Genomic DNA, 26476 nt, shown 5'->3' with positions numbered 1-26476 from the left:
ACCCATCCCTTTGGGGCAGGTTATTCCGTATCTCGCTTGCTGCTACAGGTCTCGCACCCTACAAGCGCCGTCAGTGCCAACCAAACCAGCTCCGCCAGTCTGGCTTTTCCAGGAGGCGAGTGGCACCGTTAATGATTAATTACACCGCTCGGCGTTCCCGGGGAAGCCGGGCCCTGCTCTTCCTTCGCGAGGGATTCGGATCGCGGCTCTGCCGCGGTTTGCTCGCAGTCCTATGAACCGCAGTTTAGTGGGAGCGTTGCCGCTGATCCGGCCTAACTTTGCCGCCGGTGGCCACGATAGCCAGGATTTATGGAGCGGAGTCGCGCGCAAAGTGCTTTGCAGACGTTATCTAATTAAGGTATAAATACTTCCTCGCGCCGTCTTTACCTCCCTCATCCCTCCCCGGTTCGACCCTGCTCGGTAGCTCCGCAGCCACCATGGGGAGTGGGTCGGGGGTTCTTTAGGGTCTCCCGCTGTCCCTTTGGAGATGCTACGGGCACAGTTTTGGGCTGCTCGCCCCAACCAGGCTGGTATCAACCACCCCGCTCGCCCAGCGGCCCCGGTGAGACTGGAAACGCATTGAATTTTGCAGAACGGCCCCATCCCCGCGCTCGGCCGCCGCTTCTTCCCCGCGGGGAATTGGCATTGCGAAAATCCGCAGCACACGGGCGATGAGGAACGTGGGGAGCGGAGCCTCCCGCGCCAGCGGCCAAGCAGCGCCGGCCACTCTGTTCCCCCCGTTTAATTAAAAGTGTTAATTTAAACAAAGCTTTTGAGGAATCCCCTCGGCTGCTGCGGGAAGTCGCTGGTGGGATCCGGGGTTTAAACGCCGTTTGGTGCAATCGTGGGACTTTGCGTCTGATTTGCCAAGTGAAATTCGGTACCAGGCGCCTCAGGAGGGCTGAGCTTTGCTGAGACCGACCCCGGCCCCCTGGTTTGCCGGTTGTGCCGCGGGGATGTGCCGCGTCCCTGCCCGGCTCTGCGGCACCTCGGCGCTCCCGGCGTTGCTACCGGGAAGACAGAGCCCGGTCGCAGCCTCCAAACCTGCTGGGGATGTGGCCAAAAGTGGCTCTGCAGACCTGTTGTGGGAAAGGCTGGGAAGACAATCACGCCTGCTCAGGGATGGGGAGTCCAGTTGGGGCCTGTACCCAGTGCAGTGCCCCAGGGGGCAGTGCTGGGGCTGTATTATTCAATATATTCACCAATGACTTGGATGAGGGAATAGAGTGACTGTCAGTGAGTTTGCTGGTGACACCAAGCTGGGGGGAGTGGTGACACTGGAAGCTGTGCTGCCATCAGAGACCTGGACAGGCTGGAGAGCTGGGCGGGGAGAAATGTGATGAAATAGAACAAGGGCAAGTGTAGAGTCTTGAATGTGGGCAGAACAAGCCCAGGTTCCAGTGTAAGTTGGGAATGAGCTGTTGGAGCAGTGAAAAGGGAGCTGGGGGTCCTGGGGACAGCAGGGGGACCATGAGCCAGCACTGGGCCCTTGTGGCCAGGAAGCCAATGGGACCTGGGGTGGGTTAGAAGGGGGTGGTCAGTAGGTCAGAGAGGTTCTCCTGCCCCTCTGCTCTGCCCTTGAATAAAGGGTTTAGTTCAGACACTATAAGGATACACTTGAGAAACATATATTTTCTATATATGTGTATATATATACGTATATATGCAGCCATAGCACCCTGAGAATACCCCATTGCATCTGATCTGGGAAGCTAAGCAGGGTCAGGCCCGGTTAGTACTTGGATGGGAGACCGTACAGATACACAGCCATAGCACCCTGAGAACACCTGATCTGGGAAGCTAAGCAGGGTCAGGCCTGGTCAGTGCTTGGATGGGAGACCAGCTGGGTCCAGAGAGGTTCTCCTGCCCCTCTGCTCTGCCCTGGGGAGACCACACCTGGAATCTTGTGTCCAGCTGTGGCCCCTCAGTTCCAGCAGGACAGGGAACTGCTGGAGAGAGTCCAGTGCAGCCACCAAGATGCTGGAGGGAGTGGAGCATCTCCCGTGTGAGGAAAGGCTGAGGGAGCTGGGGCTCTGGAGCTGGACAAGAGGAGCCTGAGGGGGGACTCATTGCTGGGGATCAAGATGGAAAGGGGCAGTGTCAGGAGGATGGAGCCAGGCTCTTCTGGTGACAACCAGGGACAGGACAAGGGGCAATGGGTGCAAACTGCAACACAGGAGGTTCCGCTGGAAGATGAGAAGCAACTTGTTGGGGTGAGGGTGGCAGAGCCTGGCCCAGGCTGCCCAGGGGGTTGTGGAGTCTCCTTCTGTGCAGACATTCCAACCCGCCTGGACACCTTCCTGTGTAACCTCATCTGGGTGTTCCTGCTCCGGGGGGATTGCACTGGATGGGCTTTCCAGGGCCCTCCAACCCCTGTCTCTCTGTCATTCTGTGGGGGTGTCACCGCAGGCAGTCCAGGAAGCCGAGAAATTATATTTTCCCCCTGTATTTCATTTGCTAGCAGCACCCTGGGAAGGTTTAAATCAGCACAAACCGAGGGGCAGACGCATCATTACGAGCTGCCCCGATGCGTCACGTTGCGGCTTTGCACCTCGACCCCTCCACAAAACGGGGGGACACGGACCCGGCTGCGGGGGGACGTCCCCGTGTCCCCTGTCCCCATGGCCGCGCATCCCCGGCACGGTCGCTTTCCGCCGCGAGTCTGGAGCGGCTCCAGCGGCCTGGCCGCGGCGTTTTCCCTCCGCAGGGAGGGGGAAGGGGAGGAAGCTGAATCATTTCTATGTTTTTAATGCTTTTTTTTTGCGCTGAAATTCCTTCCTTCCTGTCCCCAGAATACCAGCGTGCGAAACCGGCCCATCGGCCGGCGGCAGCGTTTGGCACGGGAGACGTTGGGTAATCCCGGTGCTACCGCAGCGCCGGGCTGCGGTGGAAGCGATGACTCAGGCGCCCGCAGCATCCCACCAAGGCACCGATTTCCCTTTTCGAGTTGGGTTTCCCGATCCTTTTTTCCAGCTGTATTTCGATTTGCTTTCGCGGCTTTTCCGATGGGCTGCACCGCTAAAGGTTTTCACTGCGCAGGCTCAACTGTTTGTAAAACGCTTTCTCTTTAGAACTAGAATCACAGCGACGTTTGGAGACATGGGAGGAGATAAATCACAGAATGACAGAATGTCAGGGGTTGGAAGGGCCCTGGAAAGCTCATCCAGTGCAATCCCCCCATGGAGCAGGAACACCCAGATGAGGTTACACAGGAAGGTGTCCAGGCGGGTTGGAATGTCTGCACAGAAGGAGACTCCACAACCCCCTGGGCAGCCTGGGCCAGGCTCTGCCACCCTCACCCCAACAAGTTGCTTCTCATCTTCCAGCGGAACCTCCTGTGTTGCAGTTTGCACCCATTGCCCCTTGTCCTGTCCCTGGTTGTCACCAGAAGAGCCTGGCTCCATCCTCCTGACACTGCCCCTTTCCATCTTGATCCCCAGCAATGAGTCCCCCCTCAGGCTCCTCTTGTCCAGCTCCAGAGCCCCAGCTCCCTCAGCCTTTCCTCACACGGGAGATGCTCCACTCCCTCCAGCATCTTGGTGGCTGCGCTGGACTCTCTCCAGCAGTTCCCTGTCCTGCTGGAACTGAGGGGCCACAGCTGGACACAAGATTCCAGGTGTGGTCTCCCCAGGGCAGAGCAGAGGGGCAGGAGAACCTCTCTGACCTACTGACCACCCCCTTCTAACCCACCCCAGGTCCCATTGGCTTCCTGGCCACAAGGGCCCAGTGCTGGCTCATGGTCCCCCTGCTGTCCCCAGGACCCCCAGCTCCCTTTTCACTGCTCCAACAGCTCATTCCCAACTTACACTGGAACCTGGGCTTGTTCTGCCCACATTCAAGACTCTACACTTGCCCTTGTTCTATTTCATTACATTTCTCCCGCCCAGCTCTCCAGCCTGTCCAGGTCTCTGATGGCAGCACAGCTTCCAGTGTCACCCACTCCTCCCAGCTTGGTGTCACCAGCAAACTCGCTGACAGTCACTCTATTCCCTCATCCAAATCATTGATGAATATATTGAATAATACAGCCCCAGCACTGTCCCCTGGGGCTCTGCACTGGGTACAGGCCCCAACTGGACTCTGCCCATTGACCACGACTCTCTGGCTTCTTCCCTTCACCAGTTCACAGTCACCTCACTCCTGGCTCTTCCAGCCCGCACTCCCTCAGTTTAGCCAAAATCGGGGAAAATAACCTCAGAGCAGAAACCTCCAAAGCACCTAAGGTGATGGTTTGGAGCCAGGACCGGGGGAGCTGGGGCGGTCACAGGATTTGGGCATCACGAGCGCTCTGGAATTACAGTATTTAGGAAGACGGATCTTTCACGGCACCGAAAGGATCTTCCCCAGTTGGAAACAGGCGCTGGGGTCAGGTCTCTGTCAAGCTGGCAGCGTTTGGTTTAAAATGGCATGTTTTGGCTCTCCGTAAGTCAATTAGGAAGGAGCTTATGCAAAGCCGAATTAACCGACTCTTTTAGACTGCAATAAGCCAGCGCTGGCCCGGCTCCTCCGGCTGGGCATGGAAACGGGGTCTGCGGCGGACACGGTGTCACCGTCCCCCCGTGTTGGGCTGGGGGCTCAGCCGTGGTGCCGTCATTCACCGGGGAGCTTCCCTAACGAAGAGGCTTAATGACGGTGGGTCGGTGCGGCCGCAGCGTGAGCCGCAGCATCCGGGTAGACCATCCCGCCCCGGGACCCCGCGCCTGCTGCCGGGTAATCCCGCGGGGTTAATCCTCCCCAGCGCAGGAGCCGCTTGCTGTCCCGGAAACGGGGGGGAGCGGTGCCACCCCTGTCCCCAGGCTGCTGGGGATGTGTTGGCCGTGTCCCCCCTCTCCGCAGTGCAGTGACCGTGCGCGGGCTCCATCCTGCTGAGGTCCCGGGTTATGCCCCCTCTGCAATCAAGTAATTATACTATATGGCATAATGGCAGGATTAAGATGACCCACGCAGCCTTCAGTGCGGTGTTTCCTAATAGTTGTGATATTCCCGTCCCTGGAGGGGGAAGGAGCCCGTTACCGCGGCGGGGCCGCGCGGTCCATGCGGCTGCAGCTTTGCCGCCCCATGGGCTGGTTTTGGGGGAGACGCTGCCCGGGGCTCCGCGCTCCTGCGGTGAGACTGGGCTGCGCTCAGCACAGATGGTTTTTGGGGTGGGTGGGGGTTTGCCGGGGGGTGTGTGCCCCCTCCCCAGGAGGGTGATGCTGCCTCCCCCTCCTCATTGTCATTGGTGAAGCCGGGAGGGTGATTTACACCTGTGAATTCAGCTCTGAGCCCGGCGGGGCCGTGCTGGACGCAGGGGGGTGTTTTTGGGGCCCCCCACCCTCCCCGAAGGGTTGTTTCGTGCTTCTGCCTCTTGATTTGACTCCTCCCCGTCCCATCCCTGCCCCGCTGGCCTCAGGTGTCCCTTGTGCCACCTCTCACCGCCACCACTGCCGGTTAATGTCCCCATCCCCCGGCAGCCGAGCGGGCAGCAGGAGGCAGCCTCACCTGCCCAGGTAAGCGCCGTCGCGCTCTCATCCCGCTCCGGCTTCACCGCAGCCCTCGGGGGCCAGGCAGACACCGGCTGCTCGTCCCCTCTCGCTTTGTGACCCCCCCACCCCAACCCTGCCCCAGCCAGGGAGAGCTGGGGGGGTTGGTTTGGAGGAGGAGGGACAGGAGGACAGAATCGAGCATCCCGCGGGATCACGGAGGGGTCGGCAGCACCGCGGGACCCTGGGGGTGTGGATGGAGGCGGTTTGGGCCACCGAGGAGCGGTGAGGGGCTGATTCTTCCCAGGTGCTGCTGCCGGCACCGCCGGGTTCAGTGCCCGATGGCCACTGTTTGCCTTGGCTTCTCCAGAGCCGCTTTAACCGGAGAATAAACGCTGGGGGTAAAAAGAACCGTGCGGACGAGTCCCCATTCCCTGTGTCCCGGCCCACTCACCGGTCCCGCATCCAGAGCCTTGCTGAGGTTCCAGCGAGCGGCAGCAAGAGGGGAGGACTGTCAAACAACTGTCCGTTGTCCGTCTGTCTTTCTCTCACCCGTCCCTCGCTGTTCGTGCCTCCCCCCCCATCAGCCCCATCGCAGCCCGGCCAGACCCGCTGCTCAGCTCCATCCCGTCCACGCTGCACGATGCACCTTTGCTGCTCGCCCCACGCACCCAGGGCTCCCCTGCCGCCAAACGCTGGGCATGGGGGTCCTGGCCCCCAGCGGGGTCTGCTCTGGGGTGATGAGGGAGAGGAGCGTTTGACCAAGGCGGTTTGGGGACAGGCGGGTTTGGGGACGGGCAGCACTCGCCTGTGCTGGCTGCTGTCACCTTCCAGACCTGTGTGTTTGGTTTTCCTGAGCCCACCAAGGAGCCGTGGCTGGAGGCTGGCTCTGTCCAGCCGTCCCGGTCTTGGCCGTGGCTCCGTCCGGCCATCCCAGTCCCGGCTGTGGTTCTATCCAGCTGTTCCGGTCCCGACTGTGGTTCTATCCAGCTGTCCCGGTCCCGGACGTGGCTCCGTCCAGCCTTCCCGGTCATGGCTGTGGCTCCATCCAGCTGTCCTGGTCCCAGCCGTGGCTCTGCCCAGCTGTCCCGGTCCCGGCCGTGGTTCCATCCAGCCATCACGGCCCCAGCTGTAGCTCCGTCCAGCCATCCCTGTCCTGGACGTGATTCTGTCCAGCTGTCCCGGTCTCGGCCGTGGCTCCGTCCAGCCATCCCGGTCCCGGCCGTGGCTCCGTCCAGCCGTCCCAGTCCCAGCCGTGGTTCCATCCAGCCGTCCCGGTCCAGGCCATGGTTCTGTCCAGCCATCCCAGTCCCAGCTGTGGTTCCATCCAGCCGTCCCGGTCCCGGCCGTGCTTCCATCCAGCCGTCCCGGTCCAGGCCATGGTTCTGTCCAGCCATCCCAGTCCCAGCTGTGGTTCCATCCAGCTGTCCCAGTCCCGGCCGTGGTTCCATCCAGCCGTCCCGGTCCCGGCCGTGCTTCCATCCAGCCGTCCCGGTCCCGGCCGTTGCTCCGTCCAGCCGCCCCTGTCCCGGCCGTGGTTCCATCCAGCCATCACGGCCCCAGCTGTAGCTCCGTCCAGCCATCCCTGTCCTGGACGTGATTCTGTCCAGCTGTCCCGGTCTCGGCCGTGGCTCCGTCCAGCCGTCCCGGTCCCGGCCGTGGCTCCGTCCAGCCGTCCCTGTCCCGGCCGTGGTTCTGTCCAGCCGTCCCGGTCCCGGCTGTGGCTCCGTCCAGCCGCCCCTGTCCCGGCCGTGGTTCCATCCAGCCGTCCCGGTCCAGGCCATGGTTCTGTCCAGCCATCCCAGTCCCGGCCGTGGTTCTGTCCAGCCGTCCCGGTCCCGGCTGTGGTTCTGTCCAGCCATCCCAGTCCAGGCCGTGCTTCCATCCAGCCGTCCCGGTCCCGGCTGTGGCTCCGTCCAGCCGTCCCTGTCCCGGCCATGGTTCCATCCAGCCGTCCCGGTCCAGGCTGTGGTTCTGTCCAGCCATCCCAGTCCAGGCCGTGCTTCCATCCAGCCGTCCCGGTCCCGGCCGTGCTTCCATCCAGCCATCCCAGTCCAGGCCGTGCTTCCATCCAGCCGTCCTGTCCCGGCCGTGGCTCCGTCCAGCCGTCCCTGTCCCGGCCGTGGTTCTGTCCAGCCGTCCCGGTCCCGGCTGTGGCTCCGTCCAGCCGCCCCCTCGCTGACGTGCCCTCCTCCTCCTCGGCAGGTTAAGCAGCCTGTCCTCCCTGGGAGACTCGTCGGCAGAGCGCAGGTCTCCCGGGCACCGCCGCCAGCCCTCCGACTCCTCTGAAACCACAGGTGGGTTTCCCTGCCCCCCCTCCGCTCCTCTTCCTCCCCCTGTGCGCCCGGGGAGCTTGGTGGCACCTTGCCACCCACCCCGGTCCTTGGGGACAGGGCTCCTCTGCCCCTTGGTGGCACCCAGAGCCACCAAAGCTGCACGTGCCTGAGGAGGGCAGGACCCTTCTGTAACGTCTTCATCAGTGACACAGAGTGGGATCGAGGGCACCCTCAGCAGGTTTGTGGGTGACACCAAGGTGAGTGGTGCAGGTGACACACCTGAGGGACGGGATCCATCCAGAGGGACCTGGACAAGCTGGAGAAGTGGGGCTGTGCCAGCCTCATGAGGTTCAGCAAGGCCAAGTGCAAGGTCCTGCACCTGGGTCACAGGATGGGATAGGATAGGATAGGATAGGATAGGATAGGATAGGATAGGATAGGATAGGATAGGATAGGAGTAGATTAGAATCATTTCATTTGGGACCTGGGTCACAGAATAGAGTAGAAGTGGAAGAGAAAGAGAAAGAGGAGAAGAGAAAAGAGAAGAGAAGAGAAGAGAAGAGAAGAGAAGAGAAGAGAAGAGAAGAGAAGAGAAGAGAAGAGAAGAGAAGAGAAGAGAAGAGAAGAGAAGAGAAGAGAAGAGAAGAGAAGAGAGGTAGACTAGACTAGAATGTAATAGAATAGGAGTAGACTAGACTAGACTAGAATAGAATAGGATAGGATAGAAGTAGACTAGAATAGGAGTAGACTAGACTAGACTAGAATAGAATAGAAGTAGACTAGACTAGAATAGAAGTAGACTAGAGTAGAATAGAATAGAAGTAGACTAGACTAGACTAGACTAGACTAGAATAGGAGTAGACTAGACTAGACTAGAATAGGATAGAATAGGATTAGACTAGACTAGAGTAGACTAGACTAGGACGAGACGAGACGAGACGAGACGAGACGAGAGAAGAGAAGAGAAGAGAAGAGAAGAGAAGAGAAGAGAAGAGAAGAGAAGAGAAGAGAAGAGAAGAGAAGAGGTAGACTAGACTAGAATGTAATAGAATAGGAGTAGACTAGACTAGAAGTAGACTAGACTAGACTAGAATAGAATAGGATAGGATAGGAGTAGACTAGAATAGGAGTAGACTAGACTAGAATAGGATAGGAGTAGACTAGACTAGACTAGACTAGAATAGAAGTAGACTAGACTAGAATAGAAGTAGACTAGACTAGACTAGACTAGAATAGAATAGGAGTAGACTAGACTAGACTAGAATAGGATAGAATAGGATTAGACTAGACTAGACTAGACTAGAGTAGACTAGACTAGGACGAGACGAGACGAGACGAGAGAAGAGAAGAGAAGAGAAGAGAAGAGAAGAGAAGAGAAGAGAAGAGAAGAGAAGAGAAGAGAAGAGAAGAGAAGAGAAGAGAAGAGAAGAGAAGAGGTAGACTAGACTAGAATGTAATAGAATAGGAGTAGACTAGACTAGAAGTAGACTAGACTAGACTAGAATAGAATAGGATAGGATAGGAGTAGACTAGACTAGAATAGGATAGGAGTAGACTAGACTAGACTAGACTAGAATAGAAGTAGACTAGACTAGAATAGAAGTAGACTAGACTAGACTAGACTAGACTAGAATAGGAGTAGACTAGACTAGACTAGAATAGGATAGAATAGGACTAGACTAGACTAGAGTAGACTAGACTAGGACGAGACGAGAGGAGAGAAGAGAGAAGAGAAGAGGAGAGGAGAGGAGAGGAGAGAGAGAGGAGAGGAGAGGAGAGGAGAGGAGAGGAGAGGAGAGGAGAGGAGAGGAGAGGAGAGGAGAGGAGAGGAGAGGAGAGGAGAGGAGAGGAGAGGAGAGGAGAGGAGAGGAGAGGAGAGGAGAGGAGAGGAGAGGAGAGAGGAGAGGAGAGGAGAGGAGAGGAGAGGAGAGGAGAGGAGAGGAGAGGAGAGGAGAGGAGAGGAGAGGAGAGGAGAGGAGAGAGAGGAGGAGAAGAGAAGAGAAGAGAAGAGAAGAGAAGAGAAGAGAAGAGAAGAGAAGAGAAGAGAAGAGAAGAGAAGAGAAGAGAAGAGAAGAGAAGAGAGAAGAGAAGAGAAGAGAAGAGAAGAGAAGAGAAGAGAAGAGAAGAGAGAAGAATAGGAGTAGAATCATTTCAGTTGACAGACCCTCAGGATCATCGAGTCCAACCACAGCCTAACCCATGTCGAGCACTAACCCGTGTCCTGAGAATGTCGTCTAAACGCCTTTTATCCCCCTCCAGGGATGGCGACTCCACCACCGCCCTGGCAGCCTGATCCAGGGCAGCTCCCGGTGTCCATCCAGGCTGGGGATGGAGGGATGGACAGGAACCCTGCGGAGAAGGACTTGGGGTGGATCAGAGCTGGACATGACCTGGCCATGTGGGCTGGCAGCCCAGAAACCAACCGTGTCCTGGGCTGTGTCACCAGCCCGTGGGCAGCGGGTGGAGGGAGGGGATTGTCCCCTCTGGTGGGACCCCCCCGGGCACCGTGTTCAGCTCTGGGGTCCCCAGCACAGGACACACATGGAGCTGCTGGAGAGGGGCCAGAGGAGCCACAGGAATGATGCAAGGCTGGAACAGCTCTGCTGGGGGACAGGATGAGAGTTGGGGTGTTCAGCTGAGAAGAGAAGCTCCGGGGAGACCTTAGTGTGGCTTTAAAAGAAAGATGGGGACAGATTTTGAGCTGGGCCTGTTGTGATAGGACAAGAGTGACGGGTTTAAACTAAAGGAGGGAGATTCAGGCTGGATAGAATGAAATTGTTGCCCTGAGGGTGGTGAGAGCCTGGCCCAGGTACCCAGAGAGGAGGTAGATGAACCATCCCTGAGACATCCCAGGCCAGGCTGGACGGGGCTCTGAGCAACCTGAGCTGGTGAAGATGTCCCTGTCATGGCAGGGAGACACTTTGAAAGTCCCCTCAACCCAAACCATCTGTGATTCCATGATTCTGTGATTCCTCAGCTGCCGGCAAAGTCACCAGCGGGGCTGGGGATGATGCTCCAGCCACTCAGCCAGGGGCTCTTCCCCTCAGCCCGTGCTCACCAGGACACTCCACTTTGGGAGGATGGATGTCACCATGTCCCTGGAGTCACCGGCGCAGCGTTGCTGACTTGGGCGCCCCGCACCCAGCTCTGGCTTGGGAATAGTGGGGTCCCAACAAGCCAGGCGCCCACCCCAGGCTCGGAGCCTCACTGGTTCTCCCTCCCATCCCTCCGCAGGTCTGGTCCAGCGCTGCGTCATCATCCAGAAGGACCAGCATGGCTTCGGCTTCACCGTCAGCGGGGACCGCGTCGTCCTGGTGCAGTCGGTGCGGCCAGGTAAAGGGGGCCGGGCAGGGGGGGCGGGGGATTCTCGGGGCTCCCCTCACTCGCTCGGATCCACGTCCCTCCCGAAAACGCAGCAGAAAGGGGGTTTTCACCCTAAACGTGGCTGCTTTGGGGTCTTCCACCACGACGTGGTTGCTGGGGGAAGGAAGGTGGTTTGGGGGAGCTTCACCCTGTTCTTCTACACCCCAGGGAGCCGATGGGTGGGTGAGGGATTCCCTCGCCATCAACACGGACCCGGCGGCTCTTGGCGCTGCGCGGCAGGACACGCCGCTGCTTTCGCTGGATAATGACTTTGCGGGGTGGCAGGGCCGGGAGCAGCAATTTAAATAGACAATGAGCTGCTTATTTTACAGCGGATGTTCCCACCTCCTCCCCCTTCCCCCCGCTCGCCCGAAAGCCAGGAAAAATGAGGATATAGGAAAGGGAAGAGGCTGCAAGATTGCAGGGTGTGCTGGGGCGGCTGGCCTGTAGCCGGAGCTCTGGGGACCCCCCGCACCATCCCCCTCGCCCCGGGGCTGCATGGGGGGTACAGGACAACCAGGAGCCCCGTCCCCTCCTTCCCAGCTCCCTTCGTTTGCTAATAACGAGACCGTTAAAGCCGAAAGAATCCAAATAATCCAATGTACTTTCCAGTCTTAGAGCTGGCTGCCGTGTCTCAGAGCCTTGGCTTGGAGTTGAACCTCATGGAAACTTTTTCCTCTCGGTTTTGGCTTTGGGAGAAGCGAATTTGTCTTGTATTGTGTTAAAGAGCAGGCAGGGGAGCGGAGGCAGAGCTCCTGCTGTTGGCTCCAGGCACCTGGTGGCTCTGGATGTGTCGGAGCTGTCCCGGGGTGCGGGTGACAAGTTGGGGTCCCTTTGTTTGTCCTGAGATGGGGGGAAAAGGCTGAGCCCTGGCTGGATGAGCAGGGAGGGGCTTGTCTGGGTGAACCCGCGACTTGGTCCTCATGGGGGGAATTCATGCCCTGTGGTCCCCGTGTCCCCCCAGCACTGCCAGGGCGATCTGGGACCAGCAGACGGGAACCCCTGTCTGCTGTCCTTCCGTCCCTCCTGACGTTTGTCTCTCCTCCCTGTGTTGCAGGGGGGGCCGCCATGAAAGCCGGGGTGCAGGAGGGGGATCGCATCATCAAGGTGAGCACCCCTGGCCATCGGCCCCACTGCTTCTCCCTGCTCCCCCCACCCTGAGTGACCCCTTTCCTGTCTGCAGGTGAACGGCACGATGGTGACCAACAGTTCCCACCTCGAGGTGGTGAAGTTGATCAAGTGTGAGTACGGCCAAGGGAGCTGCGGCTTCTCCTCCCCATGGGTGACCGGCACCCGATCACAGAATGACAGAATGTGAGGGGTTGGAGGGCCCTGGAAAGCCCATCCAGTGCAATCCCCCCGGAGCAGGAACACCCAGATGAGGTTACACAGGAAGGTGTCCAGGCGGGTTGGAATGTCTGCACAGAAGGAGACTCCACAACCCCCTGGGCAGCCTGGGCCAGGCTCTGCCACCCTCACCCCAACAAGTTGCTTCTCATCTTCCAGCGGAACCTCCTGTGTTGCAGTTTGCACCCATTGCCCCTTGTCCTGTCCCTGGTTGTCACCAGAAGAGCCTGGCTCCATCCTCCTGACACTGCCCCTTTCCATCTTGATCCCCAGCAATGAGTCCCCCCTCAGGCTCCTCTTGTCCAGCTCCAGAGCCCCAGCTCCCTCAGCCTTTCCTCACACGGGAGATGCTCCACTCCCTCCAGCATCTTGGTGGCTGCGCTGGACTCTCTCCAGCAGTTCCCTGTCCTGCTGGAACTGAGGGGCCACAGCTGGACACAAGATTCCAGGTGTGGTCTCCCCAGGGCAGAGCAGAGGGGCAGGAGAACCTCTCTGACCTACTGACCACCCCCTTCTAACCCACCCCAGGTCCCATTGGCTTCCTGGCCACAAGGGCCCAGTGCTGGCTCATGGTCACCCTGCTGTCCCCAGGACCCCAGCTCCCTTTTCACTGCTCCAACAGCTCATTCCCAACTTACACTGGAACCTGGGGTTGAACCCCTAGCCAGCTGCCCCCTCCATCGTGCCCGGGGTGCTGTGGATGAGTCGGGAGGATTTGGGCGAAAAGAAGGGACAATCTGTCTTGGTCCTTCCCGTGGGTTTTCACAGGCACCCAACACAGCAGAGCTGCTGTAGGGACGGCGATGTGCCCCCCCCAATGCCACAATGCCCGCTCGATGTTTTAAGTCAAGAGAGTACATAAGGGGGAGTCTTTCTCACTTTCCCACTCCCAAATTTTTGCAGCCGGTGCTTACGTCGCTCTGACCCTCCTGGGCTCCCCCCCTCCCTCAGTGGGGCTCTCCGGCTCTCAGCAAGACGTGAGCACATCGGGGGGTCCCCGTGTCACCCCCGCCTGTCCCCCGCCGCCTCCGCCACCGCCGCTCCCCCCCGCCGCAGCGCATCACCGACCCCAAGCCCTTGCAGGTACCAAACCCGTCCGTCCACACCAGGTGACGTGGGACAGAGCGGGATGTCGTGCAGGGAGGAGGACAAAGCTCACCCGTGTCTTTGCACCCATCCCAAATTACAGGACCCCGAAGTCCAGAAGCACGCGACGCAGATTCTCCGGAACATGCTGCGGCAGGAGGAGGCTGAGTTACAGGTAGGGTAGCGGCTCTTTTGTGTGAAGCCACAGCTGAGCAGCCTCGGTGCTGTCCTGGTGTCATCGTCCCCTCTCGTCCCTCTGCTCAGCGCTTCTGCGAGGCGTACAGCCGAAACCCGGCCAGCGCGGTGGAGGAGCAGATCGAGGGGGCGCGCCGGCGGGTCAGCCAGCTCCAGCTCAAGATCCTCCAGGAGACCGGTGGCTCCGTGGTACGTGGGACACGCTGGGGAATTCGGGGGTCTGGCCACCTTCGTGGCTCCCCATGGGACACCCTCCCGAGGCAACGGGCATGGCAGCGGAGACACCGCTGTTTCCAACATCTGCTGTGCTGGGTTGGAGCCGCTGCGGCTGTCCCCATGTGTCCCCGTGTGTCCCCATGTGCTGGGGAACGTCCCGCTGATCAAGCTCACCTCCTCGCCTTGCAGGATTTGGGGCGGCCGGGCGGCGACTCCGGCTCGGCCGGTTTCAGGGCAGCGGAAGGTGAGTTGTGCCGCGGGTTGGGACCGACCCTGCGTCCCCATCTCTTGGACACGTGGGTCATTCTCTGCTCCGCTCCCAGGACGCCTGTCCCTGGACTCGCAGGACGGTGACAGCGGGTTGGAGTCTGGGCCAGAGCGGTTCCCCTCCGTGAGCGAGGTGAGAGTGGGGAGCCCCCAACTTCTGCTGTGCCTGGGAATGGGGAGAAAAGCCCGGATGGATGAGTCAGCTCATCCTTGGGGGGTCAAGGACCTGATTCGTTTGCCATCTGAACGAGCTGAGTTCCTTGTAATGTCATCTCAGCTCTGAAGTTCTTGGGCTTGTAATGCTTAACCTGGCGTGACTGCCCCTCAAATGGAGGGAACTCGAGTTGCTGGCTTGTGGTCCCAATTGTAAAGTGGGGCCACCAGAGGGTTTGTGTGGTTTCGGAGTTCCCTGTGCCCACCTCTGACCTGGAAACTGGTCTCACATGGCCCCAAGCGTGTCTGTTGGGTGGGTGAGCAACATCACCACCCGCGGCGTGGAGCTCGGTTGTCCCATGTCCCCTGACGCCTGTCCTGCTCTCCCCAGCAGATCTCCCTGAGCCGCAACTCCGTCCTCTCCGACCACGGCCTGGACAGCCCACGAACCTCCCCGGTCATCACCGCCCGCCTGTTCCAGCACCATCGCCGGCAGGGATCCGACACCCTCTTCACCCCCGTGGCCGAGCAGGTGGGCTGGGCTCTGGGGGGGGTCCCGTGGCACAGCCGGGGCGGCTGGTGGGTGCTCAACTGGTTGTAGAACCATAGAATCATTTTGGTTGGACAAGACCCTCAAGATCATCGAGTCCAACTGTTCCCCACCCCTGTCCCTGCCCCATGTCCTGAGAACCTCCTGTCCGTCTGTCCAACCCTCCAGGGGTGGTGACTCCAGCACTGCCCTGGGCAGCCTGTTCCAATGCCCCACAGCCCTTTGGGGAAGAAGTTGTCCCCAAGATCCCATCTCCAATCTCTATTTGTGATGCTGAGGGTGGGGACTCTGGCCCAGGTTGCCCAGGGAGGTGGTTGATGCCCCATCCCTGAGAACACCCAAGGTCAGGTTGGATGTGGCTCTGAGCAGCCTGGTCTGGTTGGATGTCCCCGGTCTGGTTGGATGTCCCTGATCTGGTTGGATGTCCCTGGTCTGGTTGGATGTCCCTGGTCAGTTTGGATGTCCCTGGTCTGGTTGGATGTCCCTGATCTGTTGGAGATGTCCCTGCCCATGACTAGATGGTCTTTGAATGTCTCTCCCAACCCAAACCCTTCCATGATCATAGAGTCACCATTTGGGTTGGACAAGACCCTCCAGATCATGGAGTCCAACCATAACCCACCCCTGTCCCTGCCCCATGTCCTGAGAACCTCCTGTCCGTCTGTCCAGCCCTCCAGGGATGGTGACTCCAGCACTGCCCTGGGCAGCCTGTTCCAATGCCCCACAGCCCTTTGGGGAAGAAATTGTTCCTAAATCCACCCTCAACCTCCCCTGGCGCAACTTGAGGCCGTTTCCTCTGCTCCTGGCGCTTGTTCCTGGGGAGCAGAGCCCGACCCCCCTGGCTCCAAGCTCCTTTCAGGCAGTTCAGAGATCAGAAGGTCTCCCCTCAGCTCCTGTTCTCCAGCTGAACCCCCAGGTCCCTCAGTCTCCATCACACTTGTGCTCCAGCCCCTCACCAGCTTCCTTCCCTTCTCTCCACTCGCTCCAGCACCTCAAGGCCTTTCTTGGCGTGAGGGGCCCAGAACTGCCCCCAGGATTTGAGGTCTGGCACAGGGACGGTCACTGCCCTGTTCCTGCTGGCCACACCAGTGCTGGTACCAGCCAGGATGCTGGTGGCCTCTTGGCCACCTGGTCACACACTGGCTCATGTTCTGGCTGTCACCAGCACCTCAGACCTGGCCCAAACCTCCCTCAGGAGCCAGTAGGGTGGGTGCTATGGGGATGGCGCATGCGTCCCCCCCACAAGCTCTGTCCCCTGTTCCCCGCAGGTCTTAGACCGGCCAGGACGAGCCCACATCATCGCGCCGGAGGAGGATTACGAGCCGGGATATTTCAATAATGAGGTAACGGCGTCCCAAGTATCCTTGGCTTTTGTCCCCACTCCTTAGGGGACAGGACTGTCCCCTTCCCACGTGGGTCCTGGCACCCAGTGGCCTTTTGAAATCCTCCCAGGGGACACCCAGGGCCAGGCTGGTTGTGGGGAGGCGAATGTGCAGTTGGGGTGAGGAACGGGGTGCGTGAGCTGGGGGTTTACCCCACTGCTGATGCAGACAAGTTAATTCTCTTCCATGCTAACGGGCTTTTCCTCCTCGGGGTCCCCTGTGGGCGCAGAGCGACTCGCTCTTCCAGGACCTGGCCAAGCTGAAATCCCGGCCGGCACACCTCGGGGTTTTCTTACGCTACATCTTCTCCCAGGCGGACCCCAGCCCCCTGGTAAGGGACAGGAGCGGCGCGGGGAGGGACGTGGACAGGGCGGCACGTTCGGCGCCGTCCCCTCCCCGGGGTGGGCGCGGGGCGGCGCTGCTGCTGCCGCTGCCCGCACCATGCAGCGGTTTCCCCAGCGCTGTGCGTGCACAAGAGGGAAGCACTGGGCACGGTTGCGCTTCCTCCTCTTCCTCCCCGGCGTGACCGTGCGGCGCTGCCCTCCCCAAACCCTGTTTTGTCACCCTACGAGCGCCGCTTTGCTGAGCCTTTCAGGTTCTTGCTTTAAAACTCCCTCCTCCTTCGCTGCCCACCTCTTCTCTCCGCTCCTTGCAGCTCTTCTACTTGTGCGTGGATGTTTGCCAGCAGACGGCCAGCAAGGATTCCCGGCTCTTGGGGAAGGACATCTGGAACATCTTCCTGGACAGGAACGCGGTAAGGACAGGGCACAGGGCACCGCGTCCCCGCCGGGGATGCGCTGGAAAAGCCACCGTTACCTATCGTGTCCCTCGCACAGGGATGGGTTTTTTAATGGTGTTTTTACCACTGATGTTGCTCTATTGCTGCTGGTTCCTCTGCGTGTGACTGCAATGGGTTGCGTAAGGCACGGCCGCGAGCGTTGCACAACCGCGGCTGCGCCGGTGCTGGGTGCAGGGGGGAGAGGAGGGTCCCAGCAGCGAGGACGGGGCGCTGGGTGCTCCCATTCCTGCTCCTGGACCTCGTGTCCCTTTGGAGGGAGCAGGTTGCGCTGCTCCGAGGGGGGGTTTGGGTGCTGGGTGTGTGAGGCTCCCAGCTCTCGCCTCTCCGGCTGCAGAATCACTGCCGGAGCGCGGGGCGCCCTCCCCATGCGGGCTTGAATGTGGCTCCAGCTTGTGCCATATTCATAGAATCACAGAATCATTTTGGTTGGAAAAGCCCCTCAGGATCATGGAGTCCAACCGTTCCCCACCCCTGTCCCTGCCCCATGTCCTGAGAACCTCATGTCCGTCTGTCCAGCCCTCCAGGGATGGTGACTCCAGCACTGCCCTGGGCAGCCTGTTCCAATGCCCCACAGCCCTTTGGGGAAGAAATTGTTCCTAAATCCACCCTCAACCTCCCCTGGCGCAACTTGAGGCCGTTTCCTCTGCTCCTGGCGCTTGTTCCTGGGGAGCAGAGCCCGACCCCCCTGGCTCCAAGCTCCTTTCAGGCAGTTCAGAGATCAGAAGGTCTCCCCTCAGCTCCTGTTCTCCAGCTGAACCCCCAGGTCCCTCAGTCTCCATCACACTTGTGCTCCAGCCCCTCACCAGCTTCCTTCCCTTCTCTCCACTCGCTCCAGCACCTCAAGGTCTCTCTTGGCCTGAAAAGCCCAAAACTGCCCCCAGGATTCGCGGTTTTTCCTCCCCATTCCCAGCACAGGGACAGTCGCTGCCCTGTTCCTGCTGGCCACACCAGTGCTGGTACCAGCCAGGATCCCGTGGCCTCTTGGCTCATGTTCAGCCCATCACCAAGACCCCCAGGTCCTTTTCCAGCCGCTCTTCCCCAGCTGCAGCGTCCATGGGGTTGTTGTGACCCAAGCGCAGGACCCGGCACTTGGCCTTGTTGAACTCATACAACTGGCCTCAGCCCAGCGATCCAGCCGCTCCAGATCCCTCTGTAGGGATTCCCGGCTCCTCCCAGCCCCGCTGAGCTGTTCCTCTCCCTTCCCTCCCCAGCCTCTGCGTGTGAAGGTGTCGGAGCAGCTCCTGGCCGAGATCGGTGAGTTTGGCTCCCAGCTCCTGTGCCGCGGCACCCGGAGCGCCGGTATCACCAGCACCTTTGCCCTGAAGAAGGGCTGTTGGTTAGGGTGCCAAAGGAAGATCCCAAAGGACCTCAGCAGGACTCGTTGGAAGGCGTTGGGCAGCTCCCCCTCTGTTCTTATCCCTGTTGCCCTCCAAGAGAGGATGTGCCGAGGTTTGGGGCTGGGGCTCCTGAGCTCTGCCCAGCTCGGTTCTGGGGGTCTTCTTATAGAACCATAGGATCATTTTGATTGGAAAAGATATTTAAGACAGAGTCCAACCATTAACCCAACACTGGCACAAACCCATGGCCCTTAGAACCTGACCTATGCATCTTCTAAACACCTCCGAGGTATTTAAAAGGTGTTATGAGCCTGGGTGTGCAAAATGGGAGACAGGTTGCCCCAGTTTAGGGGAGCAGAAGGTCGTAAGGGGGCTGTGCTGTGGCAGGGGGAGGCCAGCAGGGTCCTGCAGCCTCTGCCCCGGGGCCCGTCCTCGCAGGCTGAGCGCGGTTGGTGACACCGACTCTCCTCTCCCGTCCCCAGAGAGTCGCCTGCGGAACGGGGACGATGTCCGAGCCGCCCTCTTTGAAGCTCAGGAGATGGTGATGCCCGAGATCCAGGAGCAGATCCAGGATTACAGGTGACGCACAGCCCAGTGGGCTCCTGCCCGCGCCGCCGGGGTGGCCGGTGCCCGTGCCGGTGGTCTTGAGCCTCGTGTTCCGCAGAACGAAGCGCACCATGGGCCTGGGGAGTCTGTACGGGGAGAACGACCTCCTGGACCTGGATGGGGACCCCCAGAAGGAGCGGCAAGTGGCCGAGAAGCAGCTGGCACAACTGGGCGACATCCTGTGAGTGCCGGGCTGCCCTGCGCGTGGGGAGCGCGGCTCTGCCCGCCATCGGGGCGAGGGTGCGGCTCACACCTCCCCAGCTCCGCTCGTTCGCCGCTGGGGGTGGGAAGGAGAATTCGGAGCAGGCGGGGGGTGCAGCGAGGGGCAGGGGTGGGGTATAAGACTCAGGAGAGGATTCTGTTCCAAACAAGCTCTTTTATCGCTCACCATCTCTCCCTCCAGGTCAAAATACGAGGAGGACAGGAGGTGAGTGGCCCCGGGGTGCAGTGCGAGTGTCCTGGTGGGAGGGGTGTTAGCTGAGAGGCAAGAGGAGAGCAAATGCATGAGCGTCCCCCTCCCACGCCGTCCTCCAGCACCCTCTCCAGTGCCACGTGTGTCCCTAGGGGCTCCCAGGCTGGCCATGGGAGGGGGAAACACTTCCAGCCCCCTCCCCACCACCAACTCACCCCCTCAAACTGCTTCTTACCTTTCCTCCCTTCTCATTTGCCTGCATCCCTGCCTGGGTGTCCTCTGGTGAGGGTTGGACCCCCATCCTCCCCAGAGCCCCGCGGGATGTCCGGGCCCCCCCGTGGCCTCCCCAGCTGCAGAGCCCCGTCCTGGTGTCACATCTCCAGCCCCACACTCTCCTCTCTTGCAGCTCCCCCATGGCCTTCGCCCTCAGCACCTACATGAGCCACACCGGCATCCGCAGCCGTGAGCCCCGCGTGGCCGGTGCCGGGGAGAAGGCACCATCCCTCCCGGACAGGGACAAGTGGCTGCCCTTCTTCCCCAAGACCAAGAAGGTGGGTGGTTTGGTGACAACATTCTACTCTGCCCCGGGGCCAGGCTCTTGATGCTGGATCTTCAGAGGAGACATGGGGAGGGGGTCTCCAGGGGGTCTCCATCTCCCCCCATGCCTTGGAATTCCGCACAGCACCAGGGCAGAGCGGGATCCCGGTGCCAGCGGCGTTCGGCCAGCACGGTCAGGGTTGGGGTCACCTTGGGGCCCACGTGGTGACACGGGTTTTTAGCAGTGCTCCTCTCAGGTCTCCAGGTTCCAGTGTAAGTTGGGGAATGAGCTATTAGAGAGCAGCGTAGGGGAAAGGGAGCTGGGGGTCCTGGGGACAGCAGGGTGACCATGAGCCAGCACTGGGCCCTTGTGGCCAGGAAGCCAATGGGACCTGGGGTGGGTTAGAAGGGGGTGGTCAGTAGGTCAGAGAGGTTCTCCTGCCCCTCTGCTCTGCCCTGGGGAGACCACACCTGGAATCTTGTGTCCAGCTGTGGCCCCTCAGTTCCAGCAGGACAGGGAACTGCTGGAGAGAGTCCAGCGCAGCCACCAAGATGCTGGAGGGAGTGGAGCATCTCCCGTGTGAGGAAAGGCTGAGGGAGCTGGGGCTCTGGAGCTGGACAAGAGGAGCCTGAGGGGGGACTCATTGCTGGGGATCAAGATGGAACGGGGCAGTGTCAGGAGGATGGAGCCAGGCTCTTCTGGTGACAACCAGGGACAGGACAAGGGGCAATGGGTGCAAACTGCAACACAGGAGGTTCCGCTGGAAGATGAGAAGCAACTTGTTGGGGTGAGGGTGGCAGAGCCTGGCCCAGGCTGCCCAGGGGGTTGTGGAGTCTCCTTCTGTGCAGACATTCCAACCCGCCTGGACACCTTCCTGTGTAACCTCATCTGGGTGTTCCTGCTCCGGGGGGATTGCACTGGATGGGCTTTACAGGGCACTCCAACCCCTCACACTCTGGGATTCTGTCCCAACAGAGCAGCAGCGCGAAGAAGGACAAGGATGCTGTGGAAGACAAGAAGCGCAACCCCATCCTCAAGTACATTGGGAAGCCCAAAATCTCCCAGAGCAGTGAGTGTTGGGGTCTTCTGGAGGTTGTATCCGCAGCCTTCCTGCTGCCTGCAGGACATCTGCACCATACCCAGGGGCTGTCAGGTGGCCTTTGGCACCCATGGGACCCCTGTCACCCCGTAGCAGGCAGTTGTCATCAGCCACGCTCTGCTCTTCTCCGGCCACTTGTGGGAAACCTGTTGTCTCAACCATCTATGCTCCCACGTGGCTTTGAGGGGAGCAGGACGGGAGCTGAGCTGAACACACCCCAAAATCCATCCTCTGTGCCTTATCCTGCGGTTCTTAAAGTGCTGCAGTGCAGGAGCTCCCGGGGGCCGAGGTGGTGGAGGGCAAGTGTGTGCATAGAGAATCACAGAATCCCTTTGGTTGGAAAACCCCTCAGGATCAAGAGTCCAACCATTCCCCACCCCATGTCCTGAGAACCTCATGTCCGTCTGTCCAACCCTCCAGGGATGGTGACTCCAGCACTGCCCTGGGCAGCCTGTTCCAATGCCCCACAGCCCTTTGGGGAAGAAATTGTCCCCAAGATCCCATCTCCAATCTCTATTTGTGATGCTGAGGGTGGGGACTCTGGCCCAGGTTGCCCAGGGAGGTGGTTGATGCCCCATCCCTGAGAACACCCAAGGTCAGGTTGGATGTCGCTCTGAGCAGCCTGGTCTGGTTGGATGTCCCTGGTCTGGTTGGATGTCCCTGGTCTGGTTGGATGTCCCTGATCTGTTGGAGATGTCCCTGCCCATGACTAGATGGTCTTTGAATGTCCCTCCCAACCCAAACCCTTCCATGATCATAGAGTCACCATTTGGGTTGGACAAGACCCTCCAGATCATGGAGTCCAACCATAACCTACCCCTGTCCCTGCCCCATGTCCTGAGAACCTCATGTCCGTCTGTCCAACCCTCCAGGGATGGTGACTCCAGCACTGCCCTGGGCAGCCTGTTCCAATGCCCCACAGCCCTTTGGGGAAGAAATTGTTCCTAAATCCAACCTCAGCCTCCCCTGGAGCAACTTGAGGCCGTTTCCTCTTGTCCACACGTGTGTGTGTGTGTGTGTGTGTGTGTCTGTGTGTGTGTGTGTGTGTGTGTGTACACATGTGCGTGTTCCTCCCTTTCTGCTTTCCATTCTCATGCCGTTAGCTCACACCTTCCCCGCCACCTCCTTCGTTGCCGAAGTGCGGGATTGATTTGACATCTCATTTTTGTTTTCTTTCCTTTCAGCATTTCATGTCCCTTTGTCCCCCGTTGAAGGTAAAACACCTTTTCTTTTGTTTGCCATTCACCTCATGCGCTTCGTTTTACTTTGCCCCCCTTCCTTGAGGTTCCTCCGCACAGGGGTGGGTTCAGACGGGTGCTGTGGGCACTTGGGATGCCCACGGTGGCTGGTTGTCCATCCTGGGCATCCCGGCTGCAGGGAAACCCCCGTGGTGACAGCCACCATGCCACCAGCACCTTCACCTGCGCATCCCGGGCTGGTGGGTGCCGCACGGACAGACGGCCGCGGTGCCGGCGTGTCGTCCCGCAGCCCCGTCTCACCGAGGCTTTTTTCTCGCTTGTGCCCCAGCAGTCAAACCCGGCAATGTGAGGAACATCATCCAGCACTTTGAGAACAACCAGCATTACGAGAGCCAGGAGCCCGGCGCCCAGCGCCTCTCCACCGGCAGCTTCCCCGAGGACCTGCTGGAGTCAGACAGGTGGGGTAGGGGAGCACGCGGGGGTCCCGCGGCACGTTTTGGGGGGTTCACAGCCACGGGAACATCCCTGCTTGTCCTACCACGCTCATCCCCTTCTCGGCTTTATCTCCCCGCCGCAGTTCCCGTGCCGAAGTCAAGCTGGGCCGCTCGGAGAGCTTGAAAGGCCGGGAGGAGATGAAGAAGTCGCGGAAAGCAGAGAACGTGCCGCGCTCCCGCAGCGACGTGGACATGGACGCGGCGGCCGAGGCCACCAGGCTGCACCAGTCGGCGTCGTCCTCCGCGTCCAGCCTGTCCACGAGGTAGGAGATGCCGTGCGAGCCCCGGGTGGGGAGATCTGGGTTCCCTTGGGTGTGTTTGGCCTCAGGGGTCTGCAAGCTGAGACACTGTCTCTTGGGAATGCTTTTGCTCAGCCTGGGGGTCGAGGCCATGCAGGGTGGGGTGTTCGCAGCCCCACATCACCCAGCTGCCCGCAGAGCTTCCCGGCTGACATTGGCCAGGGGACAACAATACAAATCGGGGTGTAATCCCCAATGATGCCCCAAACCCAGCGCCAGACCCACGTCTTATGGGAACACTGCCCCGCGGGGTACGGCGATGGGAGGAGGGGTGGCCAGGCTGATGGGACACGAGGGTGACTGTCCCATCCCTCCCCAGGTCGCTGGAAAATCCCACCCCCCCATACACGCCGAAGATGGGCCGCAGGTGAGTGGCTCAGCCGCGCTCTCCGCCATCTCTACTGCGTCAGGGGGCTCCGGGGGGCTACCTACAGAGCAGGAGGGTCACCGTAGGGGTGCGCTGGGGACGTGTCCCCGCTTTGGGGCTCAAGGGGCTCTAGTTGTGCCTTCTTAGCATTCCCCTCCCTGTCAGTGAGTCTTGAGAGAGCACAAGGGGAGGTGATGGCCAGAGCTGCCCTGGGAGGGGGTCCCCGCAGATCCCCCCGTAGTTCTCCATCCTCCTGGGTCGAGGGGGCACCTCTGTTCCCTTGTGTCTCCCACAGGAGCTTAAAGGACCTATGTAATGTCTGCTGGGGGACCTAGGCTTTTAGCTCGAGAGTCAGAGGCTTGTACTTCTTGTGCCGAAGGCCCCTGGTTCAAGCCGAAATAGGGCCCAGGTAGATATTGGCCGTGCTGGGAGCGCTGCGGGGCGGGCTGGCTGGACGCGGGTGGCTGCGGAGTCACTCCCACCGCCGCCTTTTCACTCTCCCAGGAGCATCGAGTCGCCCAACCTGGGTTTCGGCATGGATCCCTTCCTTCCCCATCTGCTGGAGGACGAGCAGGGCCAGCTCTCCGACCTGGAGCCCGAGCTGGACGCCCAGAACTGGCAGCACACGGTCAGCCGGGAGCTGGTGGCCAACCTGCCGCAGAAGGAGATCGATCGGCAAGAGGTGATCAACGGTGAGGAGCACGGGGCACCCCGGGGACGGGAGGGACCCCCCGGCTGCGCGTCCCAGCGCCGCGGGGCTCCCAGGGCGCTTCTCCACCCCTGTGCCTTCCGCACAGAGCTCTTTGCCACCGAATGGTCTCACCTCCGCATCCTCCGAGTCCTCGACCTCCTTTTCTACCAGCGGATGAAGAAGGAGGGCCTGCTGTCCCGGGAAGAGCTGGCGCTCCTCTTCCCCAACCTCCCCGAACTGATTGAAATCCACAGTAAGCCTCTTCCCGCTCGGATCCTGCGGTGGGAGCAGAGGGTGGCCCATGGCTGTCAGGGGCTCCTGTGTTGTCACCCACCCTTTCAGAGCGGCCCCACTGATGGCATCACCGCTCCCTCCTCTCCTTTCTCTCTCCTGGGAGAAATCCAGAGCCTGTTTTTGCTGGGCTCTGCAAACACCCCTGTCTGGGACGCCCGCAGGACACACTTTTGGTGTCACGCTCCTCGACACGCAGCCATCGAAGCCCATCTGGCTCTCGGGGACCCTTTGGGGTCCCAAAACACACAGCAGGTGGCCCTGGCACCCCCGTCACCTTCAGTGTGTCTTTCATGTCCTTGTGCAGATTCTCTCTCCGAATCTATGAAGAAGCTCCGGGAAGAAGGACCAATCATCAAGGAAATTGGGGATCTCATGCTGTCTCGGGTAAGGGGACCCCAGGGACATCTTATTGTCCCTCATTGTGGAGGGGTTGGTGTCTTCAAGGGGAGGTGGATGTGACCCCACTGTCACAGAGACTCAGGGCCAAGCCTGGGGGGTCCCTGAGCCCAGTTCTCCCCCACACCCACGCAGTTTGATGGCCTGGCCAAAGAGGAGATCGAGCAGGTCGCTGCCGACTTCTGCTCGTACCAATCCATCGCCCTGGAGCTGATCAAAACCAAGCAGCGCAAGGAGACCCGTTTCCAGATCTTCATGCAGGTTTGTCCCTCTCCTGGGCTGTTCTTCACCCCGACACCCACGTGGCTCCCCCCGATCCCACCTTGGGGATTAATCCCCTCTTCCCTCCGCCCCAGGAAGCGGAAAGCAATCCGCAGTGCCGACGCCTGCAGCTCAAGGACTTGATCATCTCTGAAATGCAGCGCCTGACCAAGTACCCGCTGCTGCTGGAGAACATCATCAAGCACACCGAGGGTATGGACCGGGGGGCACTTGGAATTGTCCTCAGGGTTTTGTGTTCCTGTGTCAAGCCCGTCCTTCGCTTCGCACCATGGGATTTGTGCCTCCCAGCGTGGTGGGGAGGATGTGCTGCTTTTCCAGCAGAAAGAGCTCAACCGGGGGGCTCCGGGGGTGGGAAAATCTCCCTCTTATCCTCAGGGAGCTCTGGGCCAGTGGTGTTTGGTGCCTGGGCTGTGTCGGGGAGCCCGTCGCAGCGGGATGGGGACAGCCCCGTCCCCTCCAGCCGCCGCTGACCATGCTCCCTGCGGCGGCAGCGGGCACCTCGGAGCACGAGAAGCTGTGCCGAGCGCGGGACCAGTGCCGGGACATCCTCAAGTACGTCAACGAGGCCGTGAAACGAGCGGAGAACCGGCACCGGCTGGAGGGTTACCAGAAACGCCTGGATGCCACCTCGCTGGAGAGGACCAGCAACCCGCTGGCCGCGGAGTTCAAGGTAACCCCAGCTCCCGGGGGCGCTGGAGGGCTTGGGGGGGCTGCCCGGCCCACGCTTACCCCCCTTGGCTTCTGCAGAGCCTGGACCTCACGTCCCGACGCATGATCCACGAGGGGCCGCTCACCTGGCGCATCGGCAAGGACAAGACTGTGGGTATGGACCTTCCCCACCGCCCCGTACTGGGAGAACCGGGAGAACTGGGAGAACTGGGAGAACCGGGAGACCTCCCCCTGCATCCTCAGCATCCCCCACGACGTGGGCATTTTATCCCCAGCACCAGCAGTTTTGCAGGGTCCCCCTTAGCCCCTCGTTGCCACATCCATGGGGCCATTGTCCCTCCTGGCTGTTGAGGTTGGATCTTGGGAACAGTTAGAACAGTTGGAGCATTGGAACAGGCTGCCCAGGGCAGTGCTGGAGTCACCATCCCTGGAGGGTTGGACAGACGGACATGAGGTTCTCAGGACATGGGGCAGGGACAGGGGTGGGTTATGGTTGGATTCCATGATCTTGAGGGTCTCGTCCAACCCAAATGGTGACTCTATGATCATGGAAGGGTTTGGGTTGGGAGGGACCTTCAAAGACCATCTAGTCATGGGGAGGGACATCTCCAACAGATCAGGGACATCCAACCAGACCAGGGACATCCAACCAGACCAGGGACATCCAACCAGACCAGGCTGCTCAGAGCCACATCCA

General features: G+C 60.2%; 1 protein-coding gene across 1 annotated transcript in view; it reads left to right on the top strand.

Moving 5' to 3' along the window:
- The window catches only part of ARHGEF11 (Rho guanine nucleotide exchange factor 11), a 36105-nt gene that overhangs the window by 2003 nt on the left and 7626 nt on the right, over positions 1 to 26476 (top strand). Inside the window, 31 exon segments of the mRNA XM_065043275.1 lie at positions 7668 to 7759; positions 10973 to 11071; positions 12159 to 12208; positions 12285 to 12342; positions 13352 to 13491; positions 13493 to 13531; positions 13638 to 13709; positions 13799 to 13918; positions 14135 to 14189; positions 14269 to 14345; positions 14757 to 14897; positions 16184 to 16258; positions 16527 to 16628; positions 16953 to 17051; positions 18308 to 18350; positions 18916 to 19012; positions 19098 to 19220; positions 19443 to 19466; positions 19858 to 20002; positions 20965 to 21058; positions 22273 to 22302; positions 22616 to 22745; positions 22865 to 23044; positions 23400 to 23447; positions 23952 to 24139; positions 24245 to 24391; positions 24737 to 24816; positions 24964 to 25089; positions 25185 to 25302; positions 25602 to 25780; positions 25858 to 25933. Coding sequence (XP_064899347.1) covers positions 7668 to 7759; positions 10973 to 11071; positions 12159 to 12208; positions 12285 to 12342; positions 13352 to 13491; positions 13493 to 13531; positions 13638 to 13709; positions 13799 to 13918; positions 14135 to 14189; positions 14269 to 14345; positions 14757 to 14897; positions 16184 to 16258; positions 16527 to 16628; positions 16953 to 17051; positions 18308 to 18350; positions 18916 to 19012; positions 19098 to 19220; positions 19443 to 19466; positions 19858 to 20002; positions 20965 to 21058; positions 22273 to 22302; positions 22616 to 22745; positions 22865 to 23044; positions 23400 to 23447; positions 23952 to 24139; positions 24245 to 24391; positions 24737 to 24816; positions 24964 to 25089; positions 25185 to 25302; positions 25602 to 25780; positions 25858 to 25933 — 3047 coding nt within the window.

Source organism: Columba livia, chromosome 28 (genome assembly GCF_036013475.1).
Source record: "Columba livia isolate bColLiv1 breed racing homer chromosome 28, bColLiv1.pat.W.v2, whole genome shotgun sequence".
Classification (NCBI taxonomy): Eukaryota; Metazoa; Chordata; class Aves; order Columbiformes; family Columbidae; genus Columba; species Columba livia.
This window is presented reverse-complemented; position numbering and strand designations above follow the sequence as displayed.